This window comes from Bufo bufo, chromosome 4 (assembly GCF_905171765.1).
Source record: "Bufo bufo chromosome 4, aBufBuf1.1, whole genome shotgun sequence".
Taxonomy (NCBI): Eukaryota; Metazoa; Chordata; class Amphibia; order Anura; family Bufonidae; genus Bufo; species Bufo bufo.
In genome coordinates, this window is record NC_053392.1 from 410,016,467 (window position 1) to 410,033,770 (window position 17,304).

General features: G+C 44.2%; 1 protein-coding gene across 2 annotated transcripts in view; it reads right to left on the minus strand.

Annotated features, from left to right (window-relative positions):
- Nucleotides 1-239: 239 nt before the first annotated feature.
- The window catches only part of SFT2D1 (SFT2 domain containing 1), a 97,452-nt gene continuing 80,387 nt past the window's right edge, over nucleotides 240-17,304 (minus strand). For both annotated transcript variants that reach the window (XM_040429296.1, XM_040429295.1), the window contains exons 6-8: nucleotides 9,814-9,872; nucleotides 3,323-3,352; nucleotides 240-649 (exon numbers count right to left, since the gene is read on the minus strand). In XM_040429296.1, coding sequence (XP_040285230.1) covers nucleotides 610-649; nucleotides 3,323-3,352; nucleotides 9,814-9,872 — 129 coding nt within the window. In that variant the 3' untranslated portion in view covers nucleotides 240-609. The remainder of the gene's footprint in view (nucleotides 650-3,322; nucleotides 3,353-9,813; nucleotides 9,873-17,304) is intronic.

Below are 17,304 nucleotides of genomic sequence, written 5' to 3' on the forward strand. Positions count from 1 at the left end.
AGTAATTTATATTGCGCTGACACATTCCGCAGCACTCTACTGACATTATCATCACGTGACACCGATACAGTCTGTGTAGGTACACACCTCATTGTTAGGAATAACAGAAGACGGGCACCACGTTAGGTTACATGAAAAGATGCTCCAGCATTATTTTTTATGAGGAATACAAGTACTGAAACAAATGTCCTAGGAGAGATGGCAGGCCATTTTATCTACTTAATCAAAGGATTGTTGCATAGTTAGAAAAAGTATTTAATCGAGGATTTAACTCCAATATACAGTACAATCATCATATACCAAGTAGTTTTCTTTATAGCTTTAAATATTTACAAAGCTAAAAAAAATCCTGAAGTAAGGCATTTCGGTCAATATCTTATGAGTGCACTTATTTTTGTTACTGCATAAATATGCATAAAAAAAAAAAAAAGTTAAAATACAATACATTGTTGCTTTAAACAATATAAATTTAAAGAATCAGCACTTTGTTATTTACAAAAGAAAAGAAAAAAAAAAAGAAAAAAAAAACAATTTTGTTTTGCATAGAAAATATAGAACTAATTGACACCAGCGCAACTTCCTGATTTCTGCACCCGAAATCTCCATCTTCTAATTCAAACATGTGGTGAAGCATTTTGTCACAGCATCCCTGTTTAGGAAAATAAAATATGTTAATGAAAACCTCTGGAAAGAAGGCCATGCAGTAGACAAAATCTGATGTGCGGTGCCAGGCTTTAGAAGAGCGGGCACAGGCAGGAGCAATGATGTGCTATGCAGAGCTCCTGCTTGTGCATGTTCGCTCTGCTAAAGCCTTGCATAACACATCAGCAGAGGTTCTCCTGCACAGATATGCTATGCAGAGTAAGAGGGCGCCGAGTACGGAGCGATGTGTGCTCCTGCCAGTACAGCGGCTCACTGCTGTCCCTCAGTGGAGTCTGTACCCGCTGACATGTCAGTGTTTGAGTGTATGGAGTCCAAAGCACTATGAACACCTGAATTTAGTGTGCCAATTTTATAATTAAAATGGAGAAAAGACCTGGCGTGAGCGGTAAAAAGTCGCAGATAGCGGCACAACTAACCGTTGCACCGCCATCTATGACTGAAATACGCCGACTTTAGGCTATTTTCACACTAGCGTTTAAGTTTTACGGTATTGAGTTCCGTCATAGGGTCTCAATACGGAAAAAAAATGCTTCAGTTTTGTCCCCATTCATTGTCAATGGGCACAAAACTGAACTGAACAGAACGGAATGCTCCAAAATGCATTCCGTTCCATTTAGTTGCGTTCTCATACCGGAGAGCAAACCGCAACATGTTGTAGTTTGCTTTCCGTCCTGGGATGCGGCATGACCCCCCAATGCAAGTCAATGGGGACGAATCCGTTTTCTCTGCCACAATAGAAAACGGATACGTCCTCCACTGACTTTCAATGGAGTTCATGATGGATCCATCCTGGCAATGTTAAAGATAGTACAAACGGATACGTTCATAACGGATGCAGGTGGTTGTATTATCAGTAGCAGAAGCGTTTTTGCTGAAGCAGTAAAAACGCTAGTGTGAAAGTAGCCTTAGGCATATTTCAAATTAGTAAATGACCCCCAAAGTATATTACAAAATGTATTTATATGCCATTTAGAATAGATCTGAACAAAATCATTAAAAAGGTCGGGTACACTTTACGCTATGTTCATACAGGTTGAATTTGACCTAGATTTCAGAGTAGGTTTAGCACACTACACATCTAAACTGGTGACTATCCGCTTGCAATGCATATGAACATAGTTTCCAAAACTCCATTCACATGCGATGGAAATTTTCCTGCATGGAAAACCTAAGGTTTTGCCTGCAATGGTCAGCTTTGAATTCTTGCCACAGAAAAGTACATTGGAATATATAATGTTTGAACATTACCTAAGAGGGTTAAAAAATGAAAAAAAAAAAAAAAAAAAGGTTCTGATCTAAGCAGGCAAACCTAAAGTATGCATTAAAGATTTATGGCAGGGGTGGCAACCTTACATACACAAAGAGCCAAGAAACAACAACTTATGACTACCAGGAGCCACAAGCTATACATTTACACACTAGTCACCGTATTTTTCGCCCTACAAGATGCACAAAGAACATAAGAAAAATAAGATAAAAAAAAATATTTTTCATCCGATCTGAGTTCTGCTAAAAATATTTATTATTTTTCATTAGCAGAAGAAAAAAAGAAAAAATATATTATTCATCAGACCTCAGATCAAACTCCTAAATCAGATCTCAAATCCTCATCTGACCTACAATAAGATCCCCAAACCTCATCAGTCCTCCAAAACAGACCCCCCAATGCTCGGATCAGACAACACAAATCAGACTTCCAGTGTCAGAACCTCAGTGCTCAGATCCCCCCCCCCCCCCCCCATGCTAAGATCTTCCCCCTTCTCAGATCTCCCCCCCCCCATGCTCAAACAAGACCCCCCATGCTCAAATCTGCACCTTCATGCTCAGATCAGGACCCCCATTGCCCAGATCAGAACCTCCCATGCCCAGATCAGAACCTCCCATGCTCAGATCAGAACCTCCCATGCTCAGATCAGAACCTCCCATGCTCAGATCAGATCCTCCAATGCTCAGATCAGAACCTCCCATGCTCAGATCAGAACCTCCCATGCTCAGATCAGAACCTCCCATGCTCAGATCAGAACCTCCCATGCTCAGATCAGAACCTCCCATGCTCAGATCAGAACCTCCCATGCTCAGTTCTATAATTAAAAAAAAAAAATCTCTTCCCTGTCCTGATCAGGCACTGGGCTCCTGCTATTCTGCAGGTCTGACACGCCCTCCACTGTGATCTGATGAGCATAACGTCAGGTCATAGTGCGTGTCTCCACATACTACGTTCACACATTGTGTGCATCAGGACGTAGTGGAGAGTGAGCTGGAGCTGCAAAGTAGTAACAGTGCCCGATCAGGAAAAGAGATCTGAGCATGGGGTTGGAGAGTGAGCCGGCCTGACTGCTTCCTGGCTTCACAGCTAGAGCCTCACTTGAAGAAGCAAAAGAGCCGCATGTGGCTCAAGAGCCACAGGTTGGCCACCCCTGATTTATGGGGTCATTTATCAAACTGGTGTAAAGTAGAACTGGCTTAGTTGCCCATAGCAACCAGATTCCACCTTTCATTTCCCAAAGGAGCAGTCAAAAATGAAAGGTGGAATCTGATCGGTTGCTATGGGCAACTAGGCCAGATCTACTTTACACCAGTTTGATAAATGACCCCATTAATTTTTATAAATAGTGATGTTCTATTTCCTGGATACAAAAAGCTCAGATTATGCACTTACCTTGCAAAGGGAATAAAAGAGATGCTGTACCTGAAATACAAGCAAGAAGAAGGACTTTAAACAAAGTTCACAGGAAAAGATGTCAGAACACAAGTTAGAACAGGTGTCAAAAGATAAACGCTTTTATAGAATAGGCTTTATACGTTCCCCAGCCGAGCAGTTTATGTTCTTACATGCATTTATGATCCAAAGATTCATTTTCAGTGCAGTTCAGTTAACAGGTAATTGGAAATAGCAAACAGCATTGGTGGGGGGGGGGGCTCTTTCTACTCCTTAGGAGAGTTCACATCACCGTTATTTTTCAGTTCTTCCGATCCATCAGAAGAACAGAAAAATAAAGAAAAAAAAACTGAACATCTGCATCAGTTATGACTTTTTTCCGCCAGAAGTAACAGATCTCTGATGGAAATGGCTGAAACGGATTCACAGGATTTTTTTTTTGATTTTTTTTTGTACAGGATCAGTTTTTCTTTATTTTTCTGTTCTTCTCATGGTTTAGAAGAATGGAAAAAATAAGTGACTTGAACACAGCCTTACAGATAAAAACCAGCAATGCAGCCCGGTATCCAACTGGTTTCGCCTTTGAGCTTTGTCAATAGATCCCATCACATAACCCACCCAGCCCAGACTAGGCATACAGTGTAGGGAAAAAACGAGCAGCACACCAGCCTTACAGGCCTCTGTAAGGAGTCACACAACGTTCACAAAGAAGATGCAGTTTATGACGCCGAGATGAGAGCTAATCAACTGCTAGGACTACCGGCCTCTTTTTGGAACGATAAGAAACAGATATGCATCACTCAAATGTGTGCTTTTGAGTTTTTTCTTTTTATGTAGCTCTAAGTCCTACTTTGTATTTTTATTCTAAGTAATTACCTCTTCACAGGGGGTGTTTAGGACTTGTACTGTGCTTTTACAGTAGGGCTGGGCGATTGACAGAAATGAAAATGATAAATTGAACAGGTAACCTCGATTTCAATTATAGAACAATTATTTGGGGTGTGGCTTAGCACAGGGTGTTATACGACACCAATGGTTTAATAATATTTTGAGTTCTGTGCTCCCCCCCCTCTATTGGGGATACTCCTGTATACTTGATGTACATTAGACGGGTATATACAGGAGTACACAGCAATATAAAGGGGTTTATACGGGTATTTATACAATACCACTGTGTATTGCTGTATATTCTTGTATATAACCCTTTATATTGCTGTATGCTGTCGTACCCCATCTATAATGCTATTTACTCATGTATATACTACCCTATATTGCTGTGTACTCTTGTATATACTTTCCTATATTGCTGTATACCCGTGTACTACTGTTACAGCCAGTCTTAATAAATGACCAAAAGTGTTCGACGGTTTTGGTGGTGTGATCTAGCTGGAAGAGTTAATGTAGAGCTTAGGGTTAGGAAGAGTTCCAAGGTCCTGTAATCTACAATATCTCCATTATGGAATAAACCATTCTCAAACCATGGTTGGTTTAGAGAAGTCTGCAGTCATGCTGTCTGTAAATAAAGGGTTGTGTAAAAAGGTGGTCATGGAAGATTGAACTGATGAGAGAGGATATAGCTTCTTGCATTTGTTCTAGGGGTGGGCGATATGGCCTAAAATCTATATTGCGATATAATTTTAAGCATGTGCGATATAGCGATATATTGTTTTCTATATTGGGGGGGGGGGGGGTGTTTAAATTTTTTTTATACTTTTTATTTAATAACTATTAGCCTCCTTAAGGGCTAGAACCCTTGTCATTCACCCTAATAGAGCTCTATTAAGGTGAATAGGACTTTACACTCTTCCTGCTGCCCTGTGCACACAACAGCAAGGAGCTGACCATGGCAGCCAGCCTCTCATGTGCCCCCCAGCCTCTCCCTCTCATCTCCCCTCTGGTAACTCAAACCCACCCCTCCCTCCCCAGTATTAATCATTGGTGGCAGTGGCCACAGGGTCCCTCTTCCCCCCCATCATTGGTGGCAGTGGGCAGTTCCGATCGGAGTCCCAGCAGTGTAATTCTGGGGCTCCGATCGGTTACCATGGCAGCCAGGACGCTACTGAAGTCCAGGCTGCCATGGTATGTTAGTGAGCAGCATTATACTCACGTGCGCCGTGGCCGCCGGACGCTCCTTCTCATAGGTCTGTGCGGCGCATTGCTAATGCTATAATACAATGCGCCGCACAGACAGAAGGAGCGACCAGCAGCCACGGCGCACGTGAGTATAATGCTGCTCACTAACATACCATGGCAGCCAGGACTTCAGTAGCGTGACTCCTGGCTGCCATGGTAACCGATCGGAGCCCCAGCATTACACTGCTGGGACTCCGATCGGAACTGCCCACTGCCACCAATGCAGAGACTGAAGAACATTCCCGGCACCCAACCTCTGACAGGACGCTGTGATCCGCGCCATTAACCCCTCAACTGAGGGGTTAACTGCGGCAGATCGCAGTGTGCAGTCATAGGGGCCGGGATATGGCCGGCACATTCATTGGTGGCGCAGTGGCCACTGTCCCTCCCCTCCTCCTCCTCCTACTCTGTTCTCATTGGTGGTCAGCGGCAGCCGCGCACAGTGGGGAGGGAGGGACTCCCTCCTCCTCCACTGTGACGGCTCAGGAGAACCTGGTGCGCGCCGAGAGCGCGATCATATCGCGGTCCGGCGATATACGCGATATGCACAAAATCCATATCGTGGCACAAATTTATATTGCCTACCCCTAATTTGTTCCATACATCGCATGCAAACGACATAGGACCCAACATTGAATTGCTCTGTAAGGATCGAGAAGATCCTCACAGCAGGGAATTAGGATAGATAGGGGCAACCCAAAGCTTCTCCATCTTCTTCGACCAGTTCGGATTGCTCCTGAGATAAGAAGCCCAATAGTATTTTTAAGGCTACTTTCACACTTGCGTTCGGAGCGGATCCGTCTGGTATCTGCACAGACGGATCCGCTCCTATAATGCAAACTCTGGTATCCGTTCAGAACGGATCCGTCTGCATTATATTTCAGAAAAAAATCTAAGTCTAATTGTTAGTCAAACGGATCCGTCCTGAATTTGCATTGAAAGTCAATGGGGGACGGATCCGTTTGAAATTGCACCATATTGTGTCAACGTCAAACGGATCCGTCCCCATTGAATTACATTGTAAGTCTGGACGGATCAGTTTGGCTCCGCACGGCCAGGCGGACACGAAAACGCTGCGAGCAGCGTTCGGGCGTCCGCCTGCTGAGAGGAGGCGAAACGGAGCCATACTGATACATTCTGAGCGGATCCTTATCCACTCAGAATGCATTGGGGCTGTACGGATCCGTTCAGGGCCGCTCGTGAGAGCCTTCAAACGGAACTCACAAGCGGAACCCCGAACGCAAGTGTGAAAGTAGCCTAAATATCAAGAGAGCATGCTATTCTATGTCTCTTTCCGACCCCCCCCCCCCCCCCCCCCGGAATTTTTTATACACATCTCTGTATCCTCCCCAATTTACGCCTGGGAACTGCTATACGAAGCATCTCGAACAAATAGAGAAGCTTAGGAAGAACGGTCATCTTCACAGAATGGATACTGCCTGACAGAGAAAGCGTTAGTACATTCCATCTGTCAAGACAGCTTCAAATTTCCGTAAACAGAGGTTAGAAAATTTAAAATGCAGTTTTTGGCGTGTCACGTTCGCTAAAAGTCTATAGCAAATGCACACAAGTGCATTTTTTTAATGCAGTTTTTTTTCAAAGCATGAAAATGCATGTATTTTGTAGGTATTTGTTAGCAGCAAAAAAATATATCAAACCAACTTTGTATGAGAGGGAAGCCTAAAAATGACCTGAAAAATATAAGCAGAAATTATAGGCCCTGACTCCACACACTTGAAGCCAAAATTCTGGAGTAAAAAAGTCACAAAATGGGGCTCTTGCAACTTTTTGGGCTCACTTGTGCAAATATTTTGTTACTTTTTGCATTTTTACACTGTGGTTAACTATGTTAACAATTTTCTCTCCTGATTTATTACAGAGACTTTCAAAAAGTCGGAATCTCACTCCGGTATTTTTTTTTTTAATTTAATTTATGCATTAGTAGTATGGGAGGAAACCGGAGTACCTGGAGGAAACCCACACAAACACGGGGAGAACATACAAACCCCATGTAGATGTTGTCCTTGATGGGATTAGAGTGGTGTAAAAATGCAAAAAGTCACCAAATTTTGTGCAATTGCATGAAAAGAGTCGCAAAAGCATTTTTTTTTGGGCGACTTTTTGATGCCACAATTCTCGATTAAAAGGTATGATAAATCAGGGCCACAGCCTATTATGGCCCTCAGGACGCAGCCCAATTTTTAAAATCTGATGTGTCACTTTATGTGGTAATTTGGGAATGCTGTTACTTATCCAAGCCATTCTAAGCCACTCTTTTTTTCACGAGGCATTGTACATAAAAGAAATTCCAAATTTAATGTAAATATTCCAATTTGAGTTTCTCAGTTTTTAAGCCAGTTAAAGCTCACAAAATACTTAATCATTATTTACCATATGTACACTTTATGTTGGCATCATTGTTCTATCATACTTAATAGTTAAAAATCTTATAAGTTTAGCGGCCATTTTACAAATTTAAGAAAATATTGAAATCCTAAATTTTTATTGACAAATTCAATTCTAAAGTGTCTTTGAGGGGCCTATATATTATAACCCCCATAAATCACTCAATTCAAAATGGAATTTAGTAAGATTGTTAATCCTTTAGGTGTTTAACAGAAATGAATGCAAAAGATTGCAGATTTTCAATTTAATCAATTTTTTGGGGAACACAGCGTGTGATAAAGCAGAATTAAAGCCCACTTTTATTACCCTGATTCTGCAGTTTCTAAATATCCCATATGTGGCCCTAGATTGCTACACCTATAAAAAAAAAAAATTCTGTCGAGGTACATGAGTGAGGGATTGTTTTTGCAGGACAGGCTGTAGTCTTTACTGGTACCATTTTAGGGTACATATGACATTTTAATCACTTTTTACACCTAAACAAACAAAACCAATGTTTGGCAGCCGGAGGCCTTACAAAGACCTTAAAGGGACACTGACAGGCCCAATAAGCATAAATAGTTATATATATATATGACATTACAGGTCTTATACAGTCTATTAAAAGCATCTAAGTATCCCCCCTGTCCACCTTCTAAATACCGAAATATAAAGTTTTATAACCTGCCTGTCTCGTGACCAATCTGCCCAAGGGGCGGCGTTTCATCTCAAAATGCGCCCAGCCAGCCGCACCCAACTGCCGTTCTGAAGCCCCGCCCAGCTCATCAATATTTACTTCGCTGGGCGGGGCTACAACTCTCCCAAGTCACGATCCTGCGCATGGGCAGATTTGACATGAACGATGCCAGGAGGATTCAATTGCCCATGCGCAGGATCGTGACTGGGGAGAGTTGTAGCCGCCGCCCAGCGAAGTGAATATTGATGAGCTGGGCGGGGCTTCAGAACGGCAGTTGGGAGTGGCTGGCTGGGCGCATTTTGAGATGAAACGCCGCCCCTTGGGCAGATTGGTGACGAGACAGGCAGGTTATAAAACTTTATATTTCGGTATTTAGAGGGTGAACAGGGGGGATACTTAGATGCTTTTAATAGACTGTAAAAGTATACAGTAATGTCATATATATAACTATATATGCTGATTTGGCCTGTCAGTGTCCCTTTAAGGTCTGACAGGCTTGTGTACATGGTAGACCCAGGTCTTTATAAGGCCTCCGGCTGCCACAGCATCCATCAGGGCCCTGCGACCAAATCACAGGGGACTAGATGGTGTAGAGAGGGAGCCCCATCCCTCTAAACCCCATAGATGCAGCTGTCGCTACGGACCACGGCATCTAAGGGGTTAAACGACCCATTGCAGCAGGGTATCTGCTGTATGTTACTGCTGACGCATGCCGTTGATAGCTACAGTTCAGTTCCTTGCCCAGCGCCACTGCAAAATGTACAGCATGGGGCGGGAAAGTATCCCGGTTCAGAAAGGGGTTAAATTGTATATATATATAGTTCTCTAAGGATTTACAATGGAGTTGCCTGTTTGTTCACATTATAAGCAAACTTTGCCCCAAAACACTGAAAGAAAAGACATGGCAGATGTTCTTAATAGAGTTAGGCTTTAAGGGGTGTCCAGATCATGAAAATGAAGATATTCGAGTACAATGCCATCTCCAGCAGTCCCAGAGAGGTAACTGGAGTAGCAGTGCGCATGCGTGACCGCCGCTCCATTCGAAGAAGAACATGGGGCCCATGAGGGCCTCAGAGGTCGGACCTGCACTGACTAGACACATTCACTTTTTTTAATGGGGGAATAAGTCTTTTTTCATGGGACACATTTGCCTTAAAACTACCCATACCCATGAAAATACTCATTCAAGTGTGTGAAACAATACATATAAATTAAAACTCAAAATTTAAGTACATCTCACCAAGTTTGATGAATAGAAAATATATAAAATACTTACCAGGTCATCGCTAGGAACTGTAGGATACAAAAGAGAAGCGCTAAACCCTTCTTTTGCCACTGAAGAATAAGGTGGAGAACAAAAAATAAAGATCATGAAATAAATGTCAATTATACCACATACATAAAATAGCATGCAGAAATGCTAGGGATAAGTAAATCCTGCTAAAATGATGTGTTAATGTTTTGTTCTGTTCATATGGGCATCACAGGTTCAGATTTTACAGGATTTTTTTTTACTGGACAGAATAGTGCAGCAGAGTACTTCTGGACGGTAGAAGCCTTCAGTCATGACACCAGTAAGAAAAGAGCCTTATGCAGAAAAACCAATTGAAACCATGAGAGATATTAGCATCCATGAAAATATGTTCTCCGTGTCTACAAGTTTTTGTTGGGTCAGTGTTGACACAATCTGTGACTGGGTTTATATAGGAGAAGTCCTATACAACTATGGGGTCTTCAACTCCTGATTTACCGAAAAGTATACAGTTTATTTCTACACTGCAAATAGAGCACGGTGGGATATCCGCCCGCAGCTAAAATGCATATTAAAATTGTAATAATTTGAGTGACATATCTCACTCTACAATGCATTCAGAAATTCTTCAGGCCCTTTCACTCCCCCCCCCCCCCCCCCCCACATATTTTGTTATGTTGCAGCTTTGCAAACAATTTACTACAATAAAGGGACCATTTGTGTACAAAGTAAGAATAAAGTTAACTGCCTGAATAAGACGCTTAAAATAACTTTTATTTGTAATATTCTAAAATATGTGGCTACCTGCCAAAAATCCACACATCAGGCTTCCGTGAGTGGCTCACACTCCTGTATGTATATGGTGCAGCCAAACCCCTCCACTCTAATAAAAAATTGTGTATCCAACTGGAATAAAGTAAAGTAACTTCTCTTAACACTCCAGTAACATTGAAACACTATAAATAGCGCTGCCAAATAACAAATATAAGCTGCTGTCTCTTGTTTTGGACAACAGCTAAAAGGGCACACTGTTTAAATGTATCAGCGTATCCCGGCAACATTATGCAGATGACACCGAGTGTGTGGACCGTATTATTCACAGGCAAAGTGCCTTATATGTTCTGGACTTACTATCTAATAGCACATAACGTCCCCCACACTTCAAATCGCTGTCATCTATATATAAAGCATTTGTTCCCTGCCTAATATCGCGGTCGCTCAACGCGATTCTATGTCACCACAGACAGGGTGACATGTCAACAGGAGCATGGGATGTTTAATGTAGGAGTGGATTGCCTCATAGACTTGGCATATTTCCACCACCTATTATAACAGGGAAGACACTGCACGCCGATATTGGCGCGCGTGCAGCAAGATAGATCTTGGCCTCCAGCTCTGGTATAGAATAAGCCACACCCCCTGGGCAGAGCTAACAGCAGCAGAGATTACACACTGAGGAATGGTAAGTCCTTGATCTCGTCACTGCCTCATCTCATATAGCTTGAAGCACCAGAGGGATATTCATTCTTTATTGGCATATACTGGCTAAGTAAACAGGGGTAATCCATGAACTATACGCTGCTGTATAAAGGCAATATAAAGAGGTAAATATAAACTAAGAAAACCACCAATAGTGAGGTATATATATGGTGGCACCTGCAGTAGGTAAACAAACACAGCATCACCCATAGCAACCAGACCTAAAAGAAACTAGATACAGTTCACAGGGTCTATCGTCTATAATAAGATCCACCTCCATATCTTTTAGGTACCTACTGTTTCAGGTCACCAACTTTACCATATAGAGATCAATAGGAGGGGGGACACCTATAATGTGATAATTAGGGCTGCAACGATTAATCGACTTTATCGATAGTATTCGACAATGGGATTCGTTGTTGACGAATCCAGTTATCGAATAATCGCCGATTTGTTGCTATGCGGGTGGGCTACTTTAAATCAGCGCATCTTTATTTTACCTTACAATGAAGCTCCAGTAACAGGCAGAGCGGGCGGCGGCGTAACGTCACTTACTGACGTGACGTGCCTGCATCATTCATAAAGTGCGCGCCATGCGAGTGAGAGACGTTACACCGCCGCCCGCTCTGCCTGTTACCAGAGCTTCATTGTATTTTATTTTCTAAGGTATTAAAGATCAATTCATAGCGCTGATTTAAATTTTAAATAAAAGTTGCTGCAGGGTAACGGTTAAGGAATACTCTTTAGATATTGCTGTGAGTGGCGGGGCCGGTGTATTGGGACTCGGGAGACACTGTTCTGGGGGAGATCTGTGGATGACACATATAGCATAAGATGCTATATAGTGCCATTCACAGATCCCCCATAACAGCGTCAAGTCATCTACAGATCCCCCATAACAGCGTCAAGTCATCTACAGGATAATAGTATTAGGAAGAGTACTTGGAGATTGAATGTGCAATAATAAGCTATTGGTCTTCTCCCTTCTGACTAGGGTTGGGCAATATACCAATGTTGGCGGTATTAGGAAACAGCGATATGGCGATATCGCTGTTTCCTAATAACCGCTGTATTTTGTGACGTCATAGAAGCGGTCATGTGCACTGACCGCTTCAAAATCTGCGTCCGTGGCCGCCCACCCCAGCATGATTCCATACCCCGGCTCCTCCACGCAGGCTCCCATAATGCAGTCTCCACCGACCGACATCTGACGTCTGAGTCCGATGACAGGCGAGGCTGCACAGCGCAGGACAGGACAGGAGCGCCACCAATGCTTCTGCTTACAGCCTGCAATACACCCTCTAGTAGGAGATGATACACGAGATTACTATAAACCACTCGTTCTGGTACAGAATTAACCCTGTAATGGTAAACAGCAGCTAGTGAACACGGCACTGATAGCAGCAGCCAATCATAGGCCGTTTAACATTTGTATCTCAGCAGAGTAAACATTGAAAGCAGCGCTCTGATTGGTTGTTGTGTTGCAAGGTCACATCAAGGGCGACATAAAAACACATGAGATACAAAAGGTAGTAAAAAAAAAAAAAAGAAGAACATATACCTATTTGGTATTGATGTGATCGTACAGCCCCATAATACCTTAGTTATGTCACATGCTGAATAGCACAAAATATAAAACAAAAATGAATGTTGGAATTGTTTTTGTTTTTCCATTGGCCCCCGAAAGTGTTATTAGAAGTCAATCGACTAGTTACAGACACCCGAAATGGTGAAAAATATGACATCTAAAAGTATAACAATTAACGTCTCCTTGTGGCTGCTTGGCTGCCCCCATACAGTAGAACGTCTCCCTGTGGCTGCCCCCATACAGTAGAACGTCTCCCTGTGGCTGCCCCCATACAGTAGAACGTCTCCCTGTGGCTGCCCCCCATACAGTAGAACGTCTCCCTGTGGCTGCCCCCATACAGTAGAACGTCTCCCTGTGGCTGCCCCCATACAGTAGAACGTCTCCCTGTGGCTGCCCCCATACAGTAGAACGTCTCCCTGTGGCTGCCCCCATACAGTAGAACGTCTCCCTGTGGCTGCCCCCATACAGTAGAACGTCTCCCTGTGGCTGCCCCCATACAGTAGAACGTCTCCCTGTGGCTGCCCCCATACAGTAGAACGTCTCCCTGTGGCTGCCCCCATACAGTAGAACGTCTCCCTGTGGCTGCCCCCATACAGTAGAACGTCTCCCTGTGGCTGCCCCCATACAGTAGAACGTCTCCCTGTGGCTGCCCCCATACAGTAGAACGTCTCCCTGTGGCTGCCCCCATACAGTAGAACGTCTCCCTGTGGCTGCCCCCATACAGTAGAACGTCTCCCTGTGGCTGCCCCCATACAGTAGAACGTCTCCCTGTGGCTGCCCCCATACAGTAGAACGTCTCCCTGTGGCTGCCCCCATACAGTAGAACGTCTCCCTGTGGCTGCCCCCATACAGTAGAACGTCTCCCTGTGGCTGCCCCCATACAGTAGAACGTCTCCCTGTGGCTGCCCCCATACAGTAGAACGTCTCCCTGTGGCTGCCCCCATACAGTAGAACGTCTCCCTGTGGCTGCCCCCATACAGTAGAACGTCTCCCTGTGGCTGCCCCCATACAGTAGAACGTCTCCCTGTGGCTGCCCCCCATACAGCAGAACGTCTCCCTGTGGCTGCCCCCATACAGTAGAACGTCTCCCTGTGGCTGCCCCCATACAGCAGAAGGTCTCCCTGTGGCTGCCCCCATACAGTAGAACAGGAAATTCTGATCAGGCGCAAAATCACTGGTTCAAGCAGGTCTCTGTCGGTGAATCTTCTTTATTTACATATTAACCTGATGAAGGGGACACTTTGAGGCCCGAAACGCGTTCTATGCACATATGCTTATTATGTAAATAAAGAAGATTCACCGACAGAGACCTGCTTGAACCAGTGATTTTGCGCCTGATCAAAATTTCCTTTTCTACAAGCACCCTTTGGGGGATTGGGCACCCGATCCCAAAGATACTTCTGCGGCTGCATTCCTAGATCCTAAAGGTCTATATATACCTATAAATCTACAATAGAGTTGTGTCTATTATTGCACAACCCTAAAAAGGTGAGCACCCTTATCTTTCAATCAATTTATTTTGTATTGAACGTACTACCCTATTGTGCGCCCCCCACCTTCTTCTCTTGTCTCTTTATTCCCCTCGTGACCGAGTGGAATTTAGATTCGCGCATGGTTGCCAAGACCCATACAGTATAAAGTCTCCTTGCGGCTGCCCCCATACAGTATAATGTCTCCTTGTGGCTGCCCCCATACAGTATAATGTCTCCTTGTGGCTGCCCCCATACAGTATAACGTCTCCTTGCGGCTGCCCCCATACAGTATAATGTCTCCTTGCGGCTGCCCCCATACAGTATAATGTCTCCTTGCGGCTGCCCCCATACAGTATAATGTCTCCGTGTGGCCAAGTGTTTTTTTCTTCTAAATGGGCATTTATCACGATATATATAGTTATTGCGATAAATTTTTTAATATCGTTATTGTGGGAATATTTTTGATATCGCCCAACCCTACTCCTGACCAGAGTCCAGTGGTACGGTCACGGTGCAGTAGTGAGAATCCCCCTGAGAGAGACACTGCAAAGTCAGGAAGTCAGTAGTGGATTTTTTTATATGCTGCTGCTGTTTTTTCTGTCCCCATTAGGTCTACAACCTCCAGAGTCCAGTGGTGCGGGACTGTGGTTGTGAGAGACAGGTGCACACTGTTCTGTTGTGTAAGTTATGTCATGTTATTTAACCTGTTTCCTGCATGTCCTAGTACTAAACCCCTCTCCCACCAGCACTAATTTTAAGCATTTGCTTCAATTACAGAACTGCATTATGGCTGACGCTGGTGAGACTGTGACCCCTGAGAAAAGCGTGCGGTCAAAGTCATGCAAGGCATGGGAGCACTTCACTCAACATCCATCCAACAAGTTGGTTGTCTGCAAAATCTGTAAAGCAGCGCTGGCATGGCACGGAAGTACAACCGTGAACGAGCACCTGAGAAAGAAGCAGGTTGGCGTCACAGAGGAAGGAATAGCCCCGTAAGTAATTAATGATGTATTATGCAGGTAAAAAGCTCTCTTTCTGTCAAACCTAATCATATATATGAATGTGAGTAAGTTAGACAGAAAGATTTTTTTTTTTATACTAATATATTGCTTTTCAATCATATCATTTCAGGAAGAGAGCAGCGCTCCACCAGTGAATTTGTGCATGTAAATCCCCAATGTACACCAGCACAAGCTTCTGTTCTCACAGATGCTGTATTAAAAATGTTAGTCACTGACATGCGACCACTGTCCATGGTTGAAGACAAAGGATTCAATAGCATGGTTAGTGCACTAAATCCTTCATACAAGCTTCCATCAAGAACCCATTTCACCACACTAAGGCCGAATGCACACGGCCGTGTTCCGCAGCAGAGAGCGGTCCGTGGTATGCCGGGCTGGATTCCTGTTCAGAGCAGGAGCGCACGGCGTCATTGGTTGCTATGACGCCGTGCGCTTCATGCCGCCGCTGCACTACAGTAATACACTATACGAGTGTATTACTGTACAGCAGCGGCGGCATGAAGCGCACGGCGTCATAGCAACCAATGACGCCGTGCGCTCCTGCTCTGAACAGGAATCCAGCCCGGCATACCACGGACCGCTCTCGGCCGCGGAACACGGCTGTGTGCATTCGGCCTAATGGAGAGGAAGTACAAGGAGACCTTTCAGCATGTGATGGATACCATTCGCCATAATAAGAGCAGAATAGCGTTGACTGCAGACATATGGACCAGCGTAGCAACTGAGGCTTACCTTGGCATTACATGCCACTACATAGGGGAAGATTGGAAGATGAATTCCATCTGTCTGACAACCATGCCCCTGGAGGAGAGACACACATCTGCACACATTGCAGAATGGTTAGAGGAGGTTTTGGATAGATTTCAAATTCCACCTAAAAAAATTATTGCCCTTGTCCATGATGATTCTGAAAACATGGTGGCTGCTGCGAACATCCTGGAGGAGAAGAAAGGATGGTCCAGTATTCGCTGCACTGGCCACACTTTGCAGCTTGTTATTAATGCTGCAATGAAAAATGCAGGTGTTGATAGAGCTGTCAGTGCTGCTAGAGGACTGGTTGCACACTTTAAAAAAAGTGAATTAGCCAGCACAAAGTTGAAGGAGAAGCAGAAGCAAATGGGTACAGCAGAACATAAGCTTGTGCAAGATGTCAGCACCAGATGGAACAGCACTTACTATGTGGCTGATAGACTCCTTGAGCAAAGGTGGCCAGTTGCTGCAACCCATGTCAGACCCATCAGTTACCATAAAGGGCAAACATTATCGGGACCTAAAGCCAGAACAGTGGACTGTTCTTGAGGAGCTTTGTACTGCGCTTAAGCCTTTTAAGTGCGCCACTGTGTTTATGAGTGGGCAAGAGTATCCATCTCTATCTTCAATGCCTACACTTGTCAAGGGGTTGTTGAGGTCCAATGAGCGTGCTTCCCTTGAAACTGCGGACATGAGGAGCTTCCAAGCCACTGCAAAGGACCAGCTTCACAGCAGATGGCGTCATATCCTATCAGAACAGGTTCTAAATCCTGTCATTATTTCCGCTGCACTGGACCCAAAATTTAGGAAGTTGAAGTTTCTGACACCTGAACAAATTATAAATGTGCAGGCAAAAGTGCAGACAGAGCTGCTTGCTCTAAGAAGAACAGAGATCCTGGAGGTGCAGCAGGATTAAGAAACTACCACGTCTACTTCTACAGCTGATGCTGAGCCAGGACCTTCAACATCAAGAACATCCTTGATACTGGAGACTCTCCTCAAGTCTGGTGGCAGCAGTGAAGAGGACACAGAGGGACAACACATGGAGGAGGATATTAACACAGTCATCAGGAATGAAGTACAGTCCTATTTTGCTGAGAAGCCTCTCCACAAGGATGGCAACCCTTTGAGCTGGTGGAAGTCTAACGAACACAGGTATCCTACATTGGTTAAAGGGTTTCTGTCACCCCACTAAAGTGATTTT